This window comes from Rousettus aegyptiacus, unplaced genomic scaffold (genome assembly GCF_014176215.1).
Source record: "Rousettus aegyptiacus isolate mRouAeg1 unplaced genomic scaffold, mRouAeg1.p scaffold_m13_p_11, whole genome shotgun sequence".
NCBI classification, from domain to species: Eukaryota; Metazoa; Chordata; class Mammalia; order Chiroptera; family Pteropodidae; genus Rousettus; species Rousettus aegyptiacus.
The window spans coordinates 16300056-16319155 of record NW_023416286.1 but is presented as its reverse complement, the minus strand read 5'-3'; the positions used below and the strand labels follow the sequence as shown (position 1 = coordinate 16319155).

The window sequence follows — 19100 nt, the reverse complement described above, 5'->3', positions numbered from 1 at the left end:
TAAATACTATAATTTGAACTAAGTGGAACACACAACTTTTAATGATCAAGGAGGTCATTAAAAGTGTGTTATGAATGAATAAAACTATAATGGTAACCATTATCTTTTTTTCATCTTTATTGAAATATTATAGAGAATTAGTTGCTTGCATTTACACTGTACAATTCAATGAGCTTTTTGATTTTAGTTGGCATATAATAATATACCAGTTACAGTTGTACAGTATAGTAATCAGAAATCCACATAACTTGCAAAGTGATCACCCCACTAAATGTAGTACCCCTTTTCCCCCTTACATATTTATTACATTATTAACCATCTTCCCCATGCTATACTTTATATCTCCATGTCTATTATTCTGCAACTATTCATTTGTACCTCATAATCCCTTTGCCTTTTTTTGTCCCCCTGACTACCCTCCCATTTAATAGCCCTCGAAATATTCTCTGTATCTATGAGTTTATTTCCATTTTTTCTGTTGTTGTTGTTGTTGCTGATTTTATTCTTTAGATTCCACATGTACGTGAAATCATGCGTTATTTGTCTTTCTCTATCTGACCCATTTCATTTAGCCCAATACCCTGTAAGTCCATCAAGGCAATGTCTTTTTCCTTCCCTTTCCTTTTAGTCTGTGTGTGTCTTTTAATCTGAAGTGAGTCTCTTGTAGGCCGTATATGTAGGGGTCTTGTTTTCCTATCCATTCAGCCACTCTACATTTTGGTTGGAGCACTTAATTCTTTTCTACTTGAGGTACTTGTTGATAGGAATGTAGTTGTTACCATTCTTTATTTCTGTTTTTGATACATGTTTTTTCTTCTCAAAGAAGTCCTTCCAACATTTCCTGTAATACTGGCTTGGTGATGATAAATTCCTTTAACTTATTTTTGTCTGGAAAGCTCTTTATCTGTCCTTCAACTCTAAATGATAGCTTTGCTGGATAAAGTATTCTTGGTTGTAGATCCTGGGTTTTCATCATGTCGAATATTTTGGACCAAGCCCTTCTGTTCTGCATGGTTTCTTTTGAGAAATCAGCTGCCAGTCTTATGGGTGCTTCCTTGTGGGTAACTATCTGATTTTCTCTTGCTGCTTTTAAGATCTTCTCTTTGTATTTAACTTTTGGCATTTTAATTATGATATGTCTTGGTGTGGGCCTCTTCGGATTCCTGGTTTTGGGGATTCTCCAAGCTTCCTGGGGTTTTATGTCTATTTCCTTCACCATGTTTGGGAAGTTTTCCATCATTATTTCTTCAAATAGCTGTTCAACATCTTGTTTTCCTTCCAGTACACTGATGAGATAGATATTTTTACCTTTAATAGTGTCCCATAGGCCCCTTAAATTATTATTATAGTCTTGGCATTTTTTTCCTTGCCATTCTGATTGAGTGTCCTTGGCTTTCCCAATCCTGGATAGGTCATTTGAGCTTCTTCTTTATTCACTTTATTTCTTTGTTTATTCCATTTAATATACTTCTCATTTCGGATAATGTGCTCGTCATACAGATTGGTTCCCTTTTATAATTTCCATTTCCACTTTTATGTTTTTTATCTTTTTGTTGAAGTTCGCACTGAATTCATCTTCCCCTAAGTTCTTTGAGCATCTTTATAACCAGTGTTTTGAACTCCACATCTGTTAAATTGCTTGACTCCAATATTTCTGGGTCTCTGTTCTATTCTCTCATGTGGTTTCTGCTTCTTTGTCTTCCCATTGTGGCTGCCTTTCTGTATCTGTTTCTATGTACTAAGCAAAGCTCCTAAGTCTCCCAGTCTTATTAGTGTGGATTTGTGAAGTAGGTGTCCAGTGGCACAGTCCTGAGAGGGGTTCAGCTACTGGCCAAATTTAACCCAAGCCTGTACCTCTCTGGGGCCACCTGTTAAGAATCAGCAAGCAATCTACAGATGCTGTGCTTATAGTTGCCTCAAAAGGCCACAGCAGAAACCAAAGCCAGCTGCCACCAGTGTGAGTCTAGGCACTGTTCAGTAAGGAACACATGGCTTGCCGAGGATACACCTCCATGTGGCTTGTGGTGGGAGCTGCAAGTTGGAGGATGAGGAGTTTGAGGGAATCCTCTGGGCTGAGTAACCTCTGTTATCCAGTTTGATGATGTCTCCCCTATGGTAGCGCTGGGACTGCATACTGGAAGGGGGAGGGATCAACAAAGAAACAATGGATACCGCTGGCACTTCTGTACAGAGCAAGTCTCCCCTCAGCCCTCACTCCGACAACTCAGTGTCCCCCTGTAAGTCCCTGGTGCCCCAATAGCAGCTGACTTGGTGCTGGTGCTCACAGTAAGCAGGTCCATCACCATGAAAGTCCACTCGTGAAAACAGCCCCTTTAAGAGGCGTCGGCCACCGCCACTGCCACAGCCTCTGTCCCACTCAGCCACTCAGCCCAGGCCCCGCATCCTCACCCCGTCCTATCTTCTGCCATTACAGGGCGATTTCTTAGATTTCTCCCTAGTTGCATGGCTTGTTCGTCTAGTTGACAGGCAATTTTTCCTTGCTGTTCACTCCTTGTGTCTGTCACAACTTTGATTTGGTTGCCAGAGTGATGAACAGAACCTCTATCATCTATGCCATTTTTTCCCTGCCTCTTGGTACCAATTATCTTTAAAAATAAATTGTCTACTTTTCTCATAGCTAATCTTTTCATTAGCTATCTGATGGGCTCACCATCACACATTCTCTTGTATTTTTCATTATTCATCAAAAATTTCAACAACAAATAATGACAGTCACCGAAAATTAGCAAAATCTCAACACTGAAAGAAAAAAATGTGATGGCAAAAACATTTTTTAAAAAAATGACTCTCCTACTTAGGTCTTCAGGCCTAGGGGTAGGTGTCAATTATTCTGAACACAGAAACACTGACATTAGTGTGAAATAAACAATAGAAAATAATGCTGAAATTTTCTATGGAATAAACTTTTTGAAAGTCTGCCAGAAGAGCAGTTTATGTATATTATTTTCTTTCTAATACATCCATATTCTGAAATATCCCAAGAATATAAATGTTGAATGACATATATTTCACTTTCCAATATGTCTCAAATGATAATTGTAATTCAATTATTATTGATGAATAGTAATAATCTCTTTGCAAAATGATACAAATACAATTATTTTCATAAGTCTCAGGCAGTGAAATTTACTAGAAGGAAGAAAAAATATTAAAAATTCAAGAATATGAATCTGTGTCCATAGTTAAATGACTATATGAATAAGAAAATAAGCTACATCAGATCTGAGAGGAAAAAGGTTCGAGGGATTACCAGGCGATCACTTTGTAAGTTATATAAGTGTCTAATCATTATGTTGTACACCTGAACCTAATATTGTATGTAAACTGTAACCAAAAAATTTTTTTAAAAATTTAATGAAAATTAAAAAAGAAAAAGGTTAAAGGAACTGTAAATTAAGTATTTAAAATGAAAAGTTTGGAAGTTTTTAGATTATTTTAGGAGAATTTGAAAGGAATGCAGAGTAAAGAATGTTGATATATCAAATGTTTTCAGAAGAGTAAAGTTTCAGTTAGAGTATCACATTACCATTGCCTTGGTGATGGACCGTGGCTTTCTTCCTGACTATAATTCTCCTCAACTCCAGTATCTTTTTGAGGAACACAGTGGTAACTTGGCTCATGGGCTCTCTTTCTCAACAAGTCAAGCTGAGCATAGTAATAATTATAATGGCCACACACTGCAGCAAGTTTGGGCCTTTCTACCATTTTTATCTGAGGGATTAAAAAGAAGAGGGAAATTTTTTTTAAAATACTTAATGCAAATCTATAATAATTGACAGTTTTGACTGTCACATAGGTAATACAAAGCATTCATTAAAGGTATATTTTTGTTGTTTTTGTTGTTTTCAGATTTAAAATAATCTTAGAATCACCAAATGCTAGAATTGAAAAAGATTTTAAAAGTCTGTAGTACAGTAGTCTGTAATTTTGCTAGGGTGTGGATATGAATTATGCATGCCTCGTGGCTAGTGTGTCAAAAATACTGAGCTAGTGAGTATGCTTAGCCAACCTGAGATCTGAAACTAAACTTAGTATTATTATTGCCTATTTTTCATAAACTTATTTACACCTCACTATACTTTATGGACGAATACATGTTACTGTGCAACTCACAAATCTGGGGATCTACAACATTTTAGGTTCTAATAAACTGACTAAAAATGATACCATGACTTGAAGAAAAGATGCTGTGTTATTCAGTCATTCTTCCCCAGTAAAACACACCCTTCCCAACCAGAGCAGAATGAGAGAAGAACCAGAAACCATTGTTTATCTTAGAGTTGAGGAGATGCCAAAGTGCTGGAAGAAAAGACTCAGACCAAATTAACATATGAAAACCAATCAAGACATTGTTGCTAAATAGCAAAGTAGGGTCAATTTAACAGTAATCTGGACAACTCTGACTACTCAACAACTAGTAACAAAAGAGAAAAAGAAGGTCAAACTATTGAAAAGACTTAGTGCTAGCAGTTGGAAATATTAATGTAGGGAGAGGCAAGAGAACTAAAATGTTAAATCAAGCTGTATTCAGAGACTGCAATATGCTGATCAGCCCCACAGCCAGATCATGAGGAGAGCTACAGAACGAAGGAAGATTTCTGCTGGGATTGCTAACAATCTATTTCCCCACACCATAAAGGGAAAACAGGAAAAACAGTCTTTAAAGTGGCGCCATACACAAAATAAAATCTTCATTCCCTCTGGCTAAAACCATGGGGAATCAACCAATGGGTCACAGGCTGGGAAATGCCAGCAGGCCTTTCACGCTACATATTCTTACCTTTTCATGCTACATACTCTTATCCTTTCATACTGTATGCTCATACCATCAAAGGGAAATGGGTAAACAAAATATTTAAACTATAATTCATAGAAACTAAGAATGATATACACACTGAGTTCCCTGACCACCACTCGGGGTCCCGCACTGTCTCTGTCCTTCTCTCTGACTGTCCCTCTGAGTTTCTCTCGAGCTCTCTCACTCTCTGCCTTTGAGGAGACCATGCTCCGTGGAGTGCTGCCCCTTCTCTAATAAACTTTCCTTCTCACTCTAACTCTGGCATGCGTTTGAGTTCTTTCTTGAGCGTAGCCAAGAATTCTCAGTGCAGGGCACGAGTTCCCCCGCTCGGGGGAATTTGCCTTGTCCTTCATCAATATGAATAACCAAAAGAATGGTTAAAACTAAAATTTCCTCATTGTAAAAAAGTAACATGTTATATTCTTTCTTTCTAATGCTATGTAGCTTATATATACATGTTAGATTGACCATATAGAATTATAGATATTTGACCACCTTCAGCTTATAAAAATGACACTCTCATATAGTTCCATTTAAATATTAAGTGTATAAAATTTGGTTTATTAGTCTAAACATAAATTATACATTTATTTTTGTAATCTTTAAAATTTGGGTTTTTTTTTTTTTTTTTTTAGTTTTATGATTTTACCTATATACAACCCAAAAGGTACCACTAAACTTGTTGGAAAATGGTTAGAAATAAAGAAAAATTTTAGAAAAAAATAAACAACTTCTTTAGGATTTTCTCTAAAATCCCAAATGGTAGTGAGAATCAGAGATGGTTTCTATGGAGACCCATTCATTTCACTGTATTAGTGGAAGCTTGCAAAGGATTAGAAAATGTCAATTTGTTGTAACTTAATCCACACTTAGATATTTTAGATGATTTTTCTCTCCTACAGGTCTGCCAAACAATATTCTAAATTTCAACATACTTTTAAAATTTATTTAATAAAGTTAAACCACATTTCACCAAATGAAGTACAATAATTTAACTAATCATTTCGAAAATCTATTTATACAACACATTTTCTAAATGTCTAGTACTTATTAAAATGTCTTGTACTTAGTAAATGTATTTCCAAATGGTCCTCTAATTATAACCTAATGAGCCTTCTTTAAAAATGCAATTCTCATTTAAAAGATAATAGCTACTTTATTATGTATATACTAGAAGCATTTCACTAGCATAAACTAAAAGATTCAGCACTCTGTTAAGTGGATTCAAATAATAAAGCATAGAGCACCTCTAGGAAAAGACCAGTGATTATTTAATAAAAAAAAAAATCTCTCAGGTATATATAACATGTCAAAATTAAGAGTATGGACTGTGTGTTTTCTGCCACTATGCTACTCACTTGTCTCATATAGAAAAACTTTACATATTGAAAGGAATTAAAAAGAATTTTAGTTATAAAAAGAAAACTAAAACTAATATGTAGAATACTTATAAGAAAATATAGCATTGTTTTAAAATATATAGCAACTAGAAATTGTCAAATGAAATACCACTCTAATGCTCATTACAGAAAGATTTAATTATAAGTTCAAAACTAGTGGATTCCAAAGTAATGAGCTTGTCCCACATAGACTTGTGCAAGTAGGTCTGTAGAATATAGCATTTGCTAAAAAGCCAGAAGGGTTTAGTGCGACTTACAGATATGGGCTTCTGGGCTCCAGCTGGTGGTCTCCATTCATTCCTATTTTTTATATCCTTCCTTTTCATTGGCACTGATATCTTTGATCTTGGTAGGCACTTCCCCTGGAATCTCACTTTCTGTATATCAGAATCTTATTTCGCCAAAATAAAACAACTTCGATTTTTAAAAATTTCTACATCTTTATATTGATGCTTGTGAGAGTATAAACATAAAGGACATTTCATAGCACAGCAAGTTTACTTTACCCAGAGACACTTATTCCCAGTGAAAGAGGTGCTGATGGAAAATTATCATGCATTTTCTCTGAATGGAGAAAACCATGTTTTCTCAGGGTTCCTTTACATATTCCTCATAATATATAATACCACGTTTTTAAAAACTTAGGAATTAATGTTAACGTTTACGGAAACGGTATGTATAAGATAATGGCACAAGCAATTAAAAGTAGTCATCAGAGCTTGGGTCATCAGGCCACACCATTCATGTCACAGTGTTGTCTGAAATGTATGAGCAGGTCTTACAATGTTTGTCTTTGTCGCCATCAAAATTTGTTCTCATTTTCTTATCTTTCCTATATTAGAAATGTGGACAGCGTACTTTGTCTCATCCTGTTCTTACCTACGTTCTCAACATTCTCAACATAAACCAATGCAAAATAGTGCCAAACCAAACTAAACAGGGCAAAGGGGCTCATTCATTCATTTTCCCTTCACAACTTTCCTCAATTTCAGTTTCTTTGCCACAGTGGATAGTAAGTATTTCTTTGTCACTGATTCTTTGGAGAGATTCTCTACTCATTATCCCTTCAGTTTAGATATTTAGTTCTGGTTCAAACCCATTCCTCTTAATTTCACCACATGAACTGAATTAGTAATTTTTCTTTTTAATCTCTCTCTCTCTCTCTGCATCCCCCCCCCCCACACACACACACGCACACACAGCATTTTGTCACTTTATCAGCTGATTCCTGACACTAAAATTTTCTCTACTTACCATTACCATAAAGTATCACCTGCTTTCTTTGGGAGAGTCACATAGTAACAGTTCTCCCGCTGTTAATGATTAGGCCCAATATCCTAACTTCAGCTCCAATCGGCCTAAGAGAATTCCTTATTTCCATTCCATCCTCTCTATTTCAAAAAATAAGCTTCATATCATCATCCCATGTCTGTCCGTGAACCTTCTCTTACTCTTAATTTCTTCCCTATACAAATTTGGATTCTACCTCCTCAAACATCTCTTCAAGAGCAAATGTACTACTCCATGAAGTTTTCCTGACTTACAAGAAGAGAGGAGATGACTCCTCTAGGTCATACATGAGCCAGCTATATAAGCACACCCACTAGTCACCACTGGAAGATGATATTTCTCCTGCTTATGTTGCTCATATTTTTAAAACATCCACATTCAATACATTTGGTAGAATTTCCCTGCTAATGTTAGTATGACTCACCATATGAGACACATGTAATAAATCTTTTTTATTGCACAGTTAAATCATTCTTACCTTGGACCACTTTCCCAGCAGGTTTAGAAGCTGATGATCTTGCTCTAAGTGTGAGGGTGTGATTGAATTCTTCCTGAATGATCTAAAACCAAACACATGTGTCAAGGACCTGCTAATTGAAATCCCTGTGAAAATCCAGACAAAAATACCGTAAAACTCACCTCAGGAGTCAGGTATTTGGCAATAAGATTCTCTAAAAAGGGCTTTTTCAAAATGGAATTAATAGATGGCCGGTCTCGGGGAGATACTTGAAAGAGCTGAGGTATCAAGGACTGCAGGTCACGGGAAAACCTTGGAGATACTGGGGCAAAACGTGCTCGACAAATCTTCAGAACCAGCTGGTGTAAGTTGCTGCCTTCAAACTGAAAGGACAGAAATAATAATCCTAAATTAGGGGAAAATTCAATACTAGTATTTAAAGTAGTATCGTGAAACAAAACAATGCTTTAAAGCTCCAATTAGAAGCATCATGTTCCACTTAAATTGTTTCCATCAACTAATATTTCATGAGTAGATATTACAGGCAATTATTCAATGAGATGGCATGTTATTTAAGATATTTCAAATTTTTTTATTTTTATAAAATAATATTTACTCATTATAAACAACTGGAAGGTATAGGAAGTTATAAACAGAGAAAAAGCTTTATAATTTTACCACCCAGAGTTATATTTCCTTCTAGTCTTTTTGAAAAATTATGTTTGTTTTATAGAGTTGCGGTCACAATGATACAAAATTTTACATCTTGCTTTAAAAATTTTTTTCCCAGCTTTACTGAAGTATAATAGGTAATAAGTTGCTCATATTTACATTGTACAACTCAATGAGTTTTTTTAATTGATAGTTGACATACAATAATATATTAGTTTCAGTTGTACAGCCTAGTGATTAGAGATATATATAACTCATAAAGTGGTCACCTCATAAATCAAGTATCTCTCTTCCCCTTTACATATGTCTTACAACAGTGCTGACTATTTTCCTTATGCTACACTTATACTTCCATGACTATTCTGTATCTATCCATTTGTACTTCTTAATCCCTTTGCCCTTTTTTCATGGTCCTCCCAACCCCCCTTCCCATCTAGTAGCCCTCATAGTATTCTCTGTATCTATGAGTTTATTTCCGTTTTTGTTGTTGTTTATTTTGTCCTTTAAATTCTACATGTATGTGAAATCATGTGGTATTTGTCTTTCTCTATCTGACAGCGCAATACCCTCAAAGTCCATCAAGGCAATATCTTTCTCCATCTCCTTCCTTTTTGTCTATGTATGTCCCTCAATCTGAAGTGAGTCTCTTGTAGAAAGCATAGGTAGGGGTCTTGTTTTCTTATCCATTCAGCTTCCTATCTTTTGATTGGAGAACTTAATTCTTTTCCATTTTAGGTACTTGTTCATAGGAGTATAGTTACCATATTACCATTTTTTATTCTTATTTTTGATATATGCTTTTTCTTCTTAAAAAAGTCCCTCCAACAATTCCTATAATACTGGTTTGGTGTTGATAAATTCCTTTAGTTTATTTTTGTCTTTATCTGTCCTTCAACTCTAAATGACAGCTTTGTTGGAAAAAGAGGTCCTGGGTTTTCAACACTTTTAATATTTTGGGCCAGGCCCTTCTGTCCTGCATAGTTTCTTTTGAAAAATCAGCTGCCAGTCTTATGGGTAACTAATTGATTTTTTTTCTTGCTGCCTCTAAGATTCTGTCTGTGTATTTAACCTTTGGCATTTTAATTATAATGTGTCTTGGTGTGGGCCTTTTTGGGTTCCTGGTTTTGGGGACTCTCTGAGCTTCCTGGGGTTGTATGTTGATTTCCTTCAACAGGTTAGGAAAGATTTCCATCATTATTACTTCAAATAGCTTTTCTACTTCTTGTTCTCCCTCTTCTCCTTCAGCTACCCCTACTTCATGGATGTTTTTTCACGTTATGTTGTCCCAAATACTCCTTAAATTATTATTACATTCTTGGCTTCTTTTGCCTTGCCATTCTGATTGGGTGGCCTTGGCTTCCCCATCCTCCGTATTGGTGGTTCAATCCTATTCTTCCTCCACTCTATTGATTCCCTCTAATATACTCTTCATCTCAGATAAGTTATTCTTAATTTCTGACTGGTTCCCTTTTATAATCTCCATTTCCATTTTTATGTTTTTTATCTCTTTGTTGAAGTTCTCACTGAATTCATCTACACTTCCCTTGATTTTAATAAGCATCTTTATAATCAGTGTTTTGAAACTTGCATCTGTTAGATTGCTTGACTCCATTATTTCTGGATCTATGTTCTGTTCTCTCATACGGTTTCTGCTTCTTTGTCTTCCCATTTTGGCTGCCTTTCTGTGTCTATTTCTATGCACTAAGCAAAGCTCCTAAGCCTCCTGGTCTTACTAGCATGGCTTTCTGTAGTAGGTGCCCGGCGGCACCGTCCTGAGAGGGGTTCAGCTGTAGGTCAAGTTTAGCCCCAGCCTGTTTCTCTCTGGGGCCACCTGTTAAGACTCAGCAAGCAATCCACAGTTGCTTCAAGAAGCCCTGCCAGAAACTGAGGTCAGCTGCCACCAGTCTTCACACTGCTCAGCAAAGAGCGTTGGACTCACGGAGCACAGCTAGATGTGGCTTAGGTGGGGTAGCGAGTAGGGGAAGGCGTAGTTTCAGGGAATCCTCTGGGCAGAGACACCTCTGTTAGCCAGTTTGATGACATTTCAGCAATGGAGACGCTGTGTCCACTCGCTGGGAGTGGGAAGGGCTCAACAGAGAAACAATGGATACCACTGGCACTTCTGTCTGGGAGAGAACCTTGTTTTGATCCTTGCTCTGACAGCTAAGTGTTGCCCTTTAAATCTCTGGTGTCCCCCAAGCAGGAGACCCAGCACTGGTGCTCAGAGTGAGCTGGTCCATCACTGTGAAAGTTCACCTACGGACGTGACCCCTTTAAGAGGTGTCTGCAGCTGCCACAGCCTCTCTCATTCAGCTGCTGAGGACCGGGCAGCCTAGAGTCTTCACCTCCTCCTCCTTCCAACCGTTGCAGGGTGATTTCTTATTTCTCTCCCTAATTGTAGGGCTTGTTCATCTAGACCCTCAGGTGACTTTGCTTGCTGTTTGCTTCTCGTTTCCATCTCAACTTCGATACAATCACAAGAGGGGATGAACGAAGCTTATATCATCTATGCCATTTTGCCTCCGGACCTACAGCTTGCTTTTTAAATTAATATAAAGACTTCCTCAAAAATTCTTCATAAACCAGAAGAACTTCCACTGTATGAAACCATCAGTTATTTACACATACAGTCATGTATTATGTAACAATGTTTCGGTCAATGACAGACCACGGTTCCGATGGTGGGCCAATAAAACTGTACTGGATTATAAGCAAAAGTTTATTTATGATATTGAAAGGAAAGGCTGGACCCAACTGCGATGTTTAATTACTGCCAGCTCTGGTGGTTGAAACAGACAAGGAGGCTGAGCATGCTGTCCACCTGCCCTGTGTCTGCCCGTGACGGGGGCCTGGAGTTGGTGGCAGCAGGGGTGCGGGCTGGGGAGGAAAGTAGCCCAGGAACCGACCCCCGTCCATCCCTGCACACACACATGCACACATACACACTTCATCTTTTATACATTATTTTTACTGTATCTTTTTTCTATGTTTAGACACACAAATATCATTGTATTACAATTGCCTACGGTATTCATTGCAGTAGGAGCAATAGGCTATACCATATAGCGCAGGTGTGTAGTAGGCCTACCTTCCAGGTCTGTGTTAGTGCTCTCTAAGATGTTCGTACAGTGACGAAACCACCTAGAATGTGTCACCAATGTTAAACAATGCATGACTGTAATAATAATGTTCGGCAGCATGGTGTGGCAGTAGAGATACAGTCTGTGGTAAGACACTTACTAGCAGTGTGACCTCATTTAATAATAATAATAATAATAATGACGATGATGATGATGGCAGCTGTATAGAAGAGTTAACACAGCAGGCCTCAGACTACTCTGCATAGAAAGGCTTGCTTACAATCTTGGCCCTTGGCTGATGTCTGGAAACTTAGCCTTAAGGAAAGTTCCCACCATTCCCTGAATGTTCGGAGTGGCTCTCTTTGCCAACACTGTTTATGTAAATAATATGTTTATGCCAAACACCTGTTTTCTTGCTGGGAGGCTGGAAGCTTGGTATATGCCAGGTAGAGGGTGCCTGAATACCAGTCTCCAATAAAAACCTGGGCACTGGGTCTTTAATGAGCTTCTCTCGCAGGTAACATTTCATATGTGTTGTTACAACTTGTCACTGGAGGAATAAGGCAAGACCACGTGACTACTGGGGAGAGGCTCTTGGAAGCACGTGCCTGGTTTGCTACAGACAATGCCCATGCCTTTTCCCTTTGCTAATTATATACACTTGCACACAGTTTATTTTTAATAGAAATATGCTATATATACTATTCTCCAACTTAGGTCTTTTACTTTATAATATAGCTTGGACATCTTTCCATGTCAACATATATAGATCTTTCTTCTTAATAGCTTGTCCACATAATTTTTAAGAGTCTACTAAAACAAAACATTAACCTTTGTAACTCAGAATTTCATTTATATAGTTTTGATAATTCAAGATTGATCTGACAAATAATATACTTACAGGATGCTTGAGTGTGCAGAGCTCATATAAGACACAGCCAAGAGACCAAATATCCCTGGAGAAGATAAGAGTTTATGTGTCAAAAAACACCCATCGTTCTTAATAAAAGCCTTATCCTTTACAGTGCCTTGCATTTGTATATTTATATAGATTGATTAGTTTTTAGAAATGTTTTCAGATACAGTATCAATTCTTATTTTTACTAATATAAGAGGTAAACTAAAAACAATCTGTAGTTTGTCAGAATCTTAGCACTGAAAACGTATGCAAAACTGGCTACAATATGATGGCTCAATATTTACTTCAACATCATGCACTCAAAGAAAATGAGTACAGAATTTTGAACAATTTGGAGGGAGGCAGGACTCAGAGATTTGTTTCGATTCAAAAAATAAATTTTGGTTGATTTAGAAAGACATATTCTACCAAGGCTATTGACAGAACCAAAGTGATGAACACAGTATCTGGCACTCAATAAACTTGGAAAATGTGCTTACAATATCTAACTAGAGATTTGCTCTTTAGTACTTAGCACATAGTATTTACATGTAATCGGTTTAATAAGGAGTTACCTTATAGAAAAGGCATAATTAACTCCCAGAAACCAAAGAAAATATGATGAGAGGCAAACGGAGCACAGAGACATACTAAAGGTGTGAGTACAATGAATGGTGCTCACAGAACAGGTAGGTAACAACTTCGAATGGATTACCAGAGTTTTATAGCATTTTTAAAAACTCACTGACCATTTCCCACCACTACAGATAATTTTCTTTGCCTAGTTTTCCCTAGGCCCAAACTCCTCCTCTGTCCCAGAGCGCCTCTGTAGCCAGAGCAGTGATTTCATGTGCCTACAGATGTCCTGCAGATGTCCTGCAGGGAATGAAGCCACCTGGCGGAGTGGGAACATTTGCATGCCTATGCCTCTCTCTGTGTGGTGAGGACTGTGGTGACCCTGAGAATGATTTCCTGGTCTAAAGGTGACAGCTGATCATTGCTAAAATCTTAATTAATTATCAGAAGCACTAAATTAGTATATATGAATGTTGACCCAAATTCTTAAAAAACAGTACAAGTCAACAAAACAGTGCTGCTTAACCTGCAGCTCTCAGCCCGCAGCAACACTAAACTCTGCTCGGGACAGCCTGCCTTTCCACCCAGCCCTGCACTCACAGAGGCCAAACTTAGGGCCAAACCCTTTCTTGGAGCCAGGGGATAGCTCCCCAAAATGCCTGTTCTTTTATTTTGCAAAGAAATGTTTATAATTTTTTTTTTTGTAAATCTCTACCAACTGGTCCTTGCATTCCATTTATCTTTCAAAGTCAGACAGCCAAATATCCCTCGGGTATTTTCCTAAACAAATGGACAATTAACTCACAAAAGGAATTCAGTCTTCTGCTAGGCCAACTGGTTCAACTGGCAGCGAGCTTTGAAAAGTGAATTTTTTTCCTTCTCCTTACATGGAAGTAAAAACTACCTCATCTTTATCTTTCATCACTGTGTAAATCAACACTGCTCCTGAGAACTAGGCTCTCATATCACATGCTTAAAGACGTGTTGGGTTTTAAAGCTACCTCGCTGATTACCTAGCCAACACTCATTGTTACTGGTAGGGGAACTGAGGTCCAGAGAGGTCCACTGACTTGGTCAAGCTCATGACAGGGCCAAGTGAGAGAAGGAAGAAACTTTCCTCTGTCCACAAGGTTCTTTAAGCTGGTCTAAAAGTTAAATCTATATGAGACAAACTAATATGAGAAAATAACCAAATTTAATTCTACATGTACATATGGGAGTCCTACATTCATGAGAGAGTCAGAGACACCACATATATGAGGTTCAGAGGCAGAAAGGGCAAATGAGGTATGTATGACTTTGTGAGCTAAGGATGAGGCAAAGTACCATGGGGCTTCAGAGGGGAGGAAGGTCATTGAAGACATAAGAAGAGCAGACATTCAGTAATTAGAAGTTTGCCCTGTCCTATAGAAAGGTCAAAAAGGTTATTTCTGATAATCTCTTATTATGGACAAGGCCCCTAATTTAAATTTTTCTAGGTAATTAAGAGAGAGCAGAAGTTTCTCTTGAACCCACAGGGTCTTGGTTGCCTTTAGCTCAAAATAATCCACATACCATTGAGGCATCTTGGGGTAATTCATTCTGAACCCCTGCACAAGACTAGGATTCTAAGCTCCTAATCTAATACTCCATCACCAGACCATGCTGCCCTCTATCTAGCCCACCTATAACACTTTTCTGCAATAAATTAAATAGTGCTTAGACAATATGAAAATCAAATACAAAGATGGACATCACAATTACTGCAATTTTCAACATTATCCTTTCCATCACTCATATCTTTAAATAAAGAAAAATTGCTTTCTTCTAAATTAGTTCAAAAACTTCTGGGAACACTGAAATGGCCAAAGACAGTCACTGGGATCCCCATTTCACACATGAGGAAAATGAAATTACAAAAGTATCATAAGAAAGAGAAAATCCATCAGATTTACTGAGACTTTTAAACCTATAGTTAGCAACTCACGATTTATTGTTGTAGGGTTTATTCTGACAAATCTCTGGAGACAGGTAGTAAGGTGTTCCAACACAAGTTTGAGCAAGTTCCATGGAACTAATAATTAAATAGTAAAATAACACAGTTTATTATTGGAGTAAAAAAAGGCTTAAGATATGGACGTGCAAGAAAAAAGTATAAAAATAGATAACAAAGTTCGATACATGCACATATTAAAATAAAAAAAACATACTGTACATTGATAATAGAGTAACAGAAATAGTTGATTTTTAAACCTGTAATTCACCCTCCTAAAATCTACACATTAAAAAACGTTATGGCCTAAAAACTCCACAAGGAGGTACAATCGTCATATTGCAAAAGTCTTCCAGATGTAAAAAGAGTCCCCACTTTCCCATTATCAAAGCAATGCAATCTCTTGATTTAAATTTTGGGAAATATGAAAGTTAATAAAGAAGAAAAAAATTATTCATAATCTTACCACCCCAAAACAATTACTGTTAAAATTCTGATATATTTTTTCCTGTCTTTTTGCCATGCATATTTTTCACAATACTGTGATCATAGTATACTTAAAATTCAGAATTACATTTGTCACCTAATATAAGAAATATTTCTTCAGACCATCAAAAAGTCTTCAAAATCGTGAATGTTAGTGACTATATAATACTCAGGTACTGGCTATACCAAATTCTATTACATTCAATCATTTCCCAATTATTAGGCATTTAAATGACTCCCACATTTCAAAGTATTCCCTTAGAACAAATTCCCAGAAATAGAACATTTAAAATCTCTTGATATTACCACCAAATTGTCCCCCAAAACAGTTACACCAATATATTTTTTCCAGCATGTGTGAACTTGCCTGTTTTACTAAATTCTCACTAACTTTCTGCAAATTAAAGTTACATCTCATATGATAAGTTTAAATCACACTACACATTGCCACCATCATTCTATTATGCCAAGATTTATTTTGGGAACTTTTATCTCAAGGTAAATCATCTGAATAATTTAGTGGATGTATATAAACAGTTATCTAAAATTATATGGAAACCAAGCCTTTAATATCTTCTTAATTTATGATGCCTAAAAAATATATTTTTTGGTTGTTATGAACAGGAAAAAATAGATTTTAAAAAGTACTTACTTGTTTAGGATTCTTGCTATACCAAAGTCCCCAAGCTTTGCGACCATTCCATTCTTGCTTAGAAAAATGTTCTATAAATGGAGAAAATGCTATATTGTTTGAGAGATTTCAAGAAAACAAAAGATCAGTTCTGTCTTGGTCTTTCCTCTGAGCTGTTACCTGTGCTTTTATGTCCCTGTGTAAGATCTTCCTGTCGTGGATATGTTTTAGTCCCAGAGAAATCTGCACAAACCAACTCAGAATCTATAGAGGGAACATAAAACAAAACTAGTGAGTAGTCTGGTGGTCGTTGAAGTGTCTTCAAGATAATATGCAAAAAGAGAAATAATATACTTATGTAGGTGTGTTTATATGAATGAAGCTAATTGATATACCATCTTTTCATATTTTTTTTTTTACAGCCAAAACAATAGAAGTGTAAAAGCAATCCGATCGTGTTGGCATTGAAGGGAACACCACATACACAAGACAAACAGAAGCAAGGGAGAGCAGAAGGCTGGTCGTGATTTTCTTTTTTTCTTAACACTGGGTCTCTAACTGCATCAGGAAAATAGACAAGCAGCCCTGTCTCTTGATAATTTTGGTGCCATTGTTTTTTCCTTTTCAGTGGAAAGAGGATGCCAAAGGCAGAGAGGAAAAGAGGAAGAAATGGATAATAGGTAAGGGTATTAAAAATTTTTAGTGAAATACCAATGCATATGTATATGATATAAAAACAAAGTGTTACTTTTAAACTTTTTGAAGTTTAATTTTCTTAGTCATGACTTTATTTACCTCAGCTGGTCATGAGTCTTTTTAGTAAAATGTGTTCTATGCCTACAGAGATTCATTTAAACTATTCTAAAATTTTATTTGTTTTCTGTCCTCCAAATGATACAGAAAGAGGAAAATAATAGGGGGAAAAAAGCCATATTCCAGATACTACAATTCAGTTGTAACTTTAGTTCTCTCCCAACAACGGGAAATTAAAATTTAAAATTTTACAGAGAAGCATTTTTATTAAATGTGGCAAAATAATACCTAGATAGGAAGGAGGTTTTCTGCAAAGATGGAATTTAATATATAATGTAAATAAGCATAGAAAAAATGCTTAAATTCAAGAGGTTAGAGGTATCAATTCCTTAATCATTGATACATTCAAAATATTCCATTTTAACTAGGAAGAAGTTGTATGGGCATGATGCTCTTAAATGCTAAAAGACCAAGGAAACATGGCCTAAAGAGGGATGGTGTGCTGTTCCTGTTCACTGCTTGAGACAGTGACCTTTCCCATCGATTACGCAGGCCCTGATTCAGATCTTCTCCACACACACACACACACACACACACACACACACACACACCTGTCTCCTTCATGAGAATAACTCCCAAGAGGTTTCCAAAGGAAGCTCAGAGTATAGGAGAAGAATGTGTTTGACAGAGGAAATGAAAATTAAGGCCGTCGTTCTTTACCTGTTTGCTTCTCTTTCAATAAACAATGAAACAAAATAGCCATTGCTAAGAAGAGCTTCTATCCTTCTTAGCAAAGTGGGATAGCTATTTTAACACAGGGTACCAAATAGTAAAAGGAAGAAGAATGAAGCTATAAATATATCACATTTAAAATGGCTAAGGAACATCCACATTCAGATTTTTTTTTAGCCATGAATATTTATCTCAGGGACAGCTACATGAGATTGTTCAAAAGTAAAACACTATCTTTTCACAGGCGAACTTCACTCTCAAAAAGAGATTTTATTTAAGTTCAATTGCAAACATGTTCTGGACCAAATCTATCAAGAATATTGATCTAGTATGTCATGGTTTGAATTTCTCTGCCAGAAAACATGCTTCACCTAAACGTAGTATATTACTTATGGCATTATAAATGTAACTCTCCCATATAAATTAAAAAGAAAATTAAAAGCGTTTAGAAGTGTTCTTTACCTGATCTTCACTAAACAACACTCCCCGTTGTCTACTGATTCTTTTCATGAGATCTCCACCATCACAATACTCCATCACAATAAACAGTCTGCTGTTCTCTGTAAGAAAAGGAATCATTAGTTCTGGAGAGGTTTCAGATATTTACGAATCATTTACCCTTCAAGTTCCAGAAGATGGAGACTACAACAGAAAAATGTAATATACATATAGTTAAAAACTCTGGCTATAGAATCAAGATAGATTGGGTTCTAATCTCACTTCACCACTTAAGTTTCTTAGTTCGGTGGCTCTAAGCAAGTTATTTTAATTTCCCTGTGCCTCATTACCTCATCTGTAAAATGGAGATAATAATATAGAAACTCTTCTTAGGATTGTTGCAATGATTAAATGAGTTAATCCATGTCGGATGTTTAGAACAATGCCTACACATAATGACAGTTCAAAAAAGTATTAGCTATTGTTATTAATACATTCCTGAAGATTAGAAATCTGCTATAAAATAGCAGCTGTGAGTCTTTCCCAACACTCCAAGAATAAATAGACCTTCTTGAATTTGGGCATAAACTTTTATTTATATGGCACTTATTAACCATGTTATTGAGGACTACTAGATTAATGGGCGCACTCCACTGTGGCTGCCCACTCAAGATTTCCACTGGTGGCTAAGGCTCTCTGCTATGTCCAGGTACCTCTTCTCCCACTGATTCTTACTGAGGTCGTGCTTGTTTTCGAAGCTCTTTATGCTAATTATACTTGTTATTGTATTTATTACATAACTAATGAAATATACATGGGAAAAGGAAGATGTGATTATTTCTACAAAAAACTACACAGAATTCTTTGAAGGACTCTAAAAGTGAATAGTTAAAAAA

At 36.5% G+C, this 19100-nt stretch overlaps 1 protein-coding gene across 2 annotated transcripts in view; it reads right to left on the bottom strand.

The window, feature by feature from the left end:
* Window positions 1–19100, bottom strand: part of NEK5 (NIMA related kinase 5) — a 68964-nt gene that overhangs the window by 37128 nt on the left and 12736 nt on the right. For both annotated transcript variants that reach the window (XM_016131382.2, XM_016131386.2), the window contains exons 5-13: window positions 18229–18326; window positions 16462–16545; window positions 16303–16373; window positions 15159–15245; window positions 12620–12674; window positions 8149–8349; window positions 7988–8069; window positions 6477–6610; window positions 3548–3732 (exon numbers count right to left, since the gene is read on the bottom strand). In XM_016131382.2, the coding sequence (XP_015986868.2) occupies window positions 3548–3732; window positions 6477–6610; window positions 7988–8069; window positions 8149–8349; window positions 12620–12674; window positions 15159–15245; window positions 16303–16373; window positions 16462–16545; window positions 18229–18326 (997 nt within the window). The remainder of the gene's footprint in view (window positions 1–3547; window positions 3733–6476; window positions 6611–7987; window positions 8070–8148; window positions 8350–12619; window positions 12675–15158; window positions 15246–16302; window positions 16374–16461; window positions 16546–18228; window positions 18327–19100) is intronic.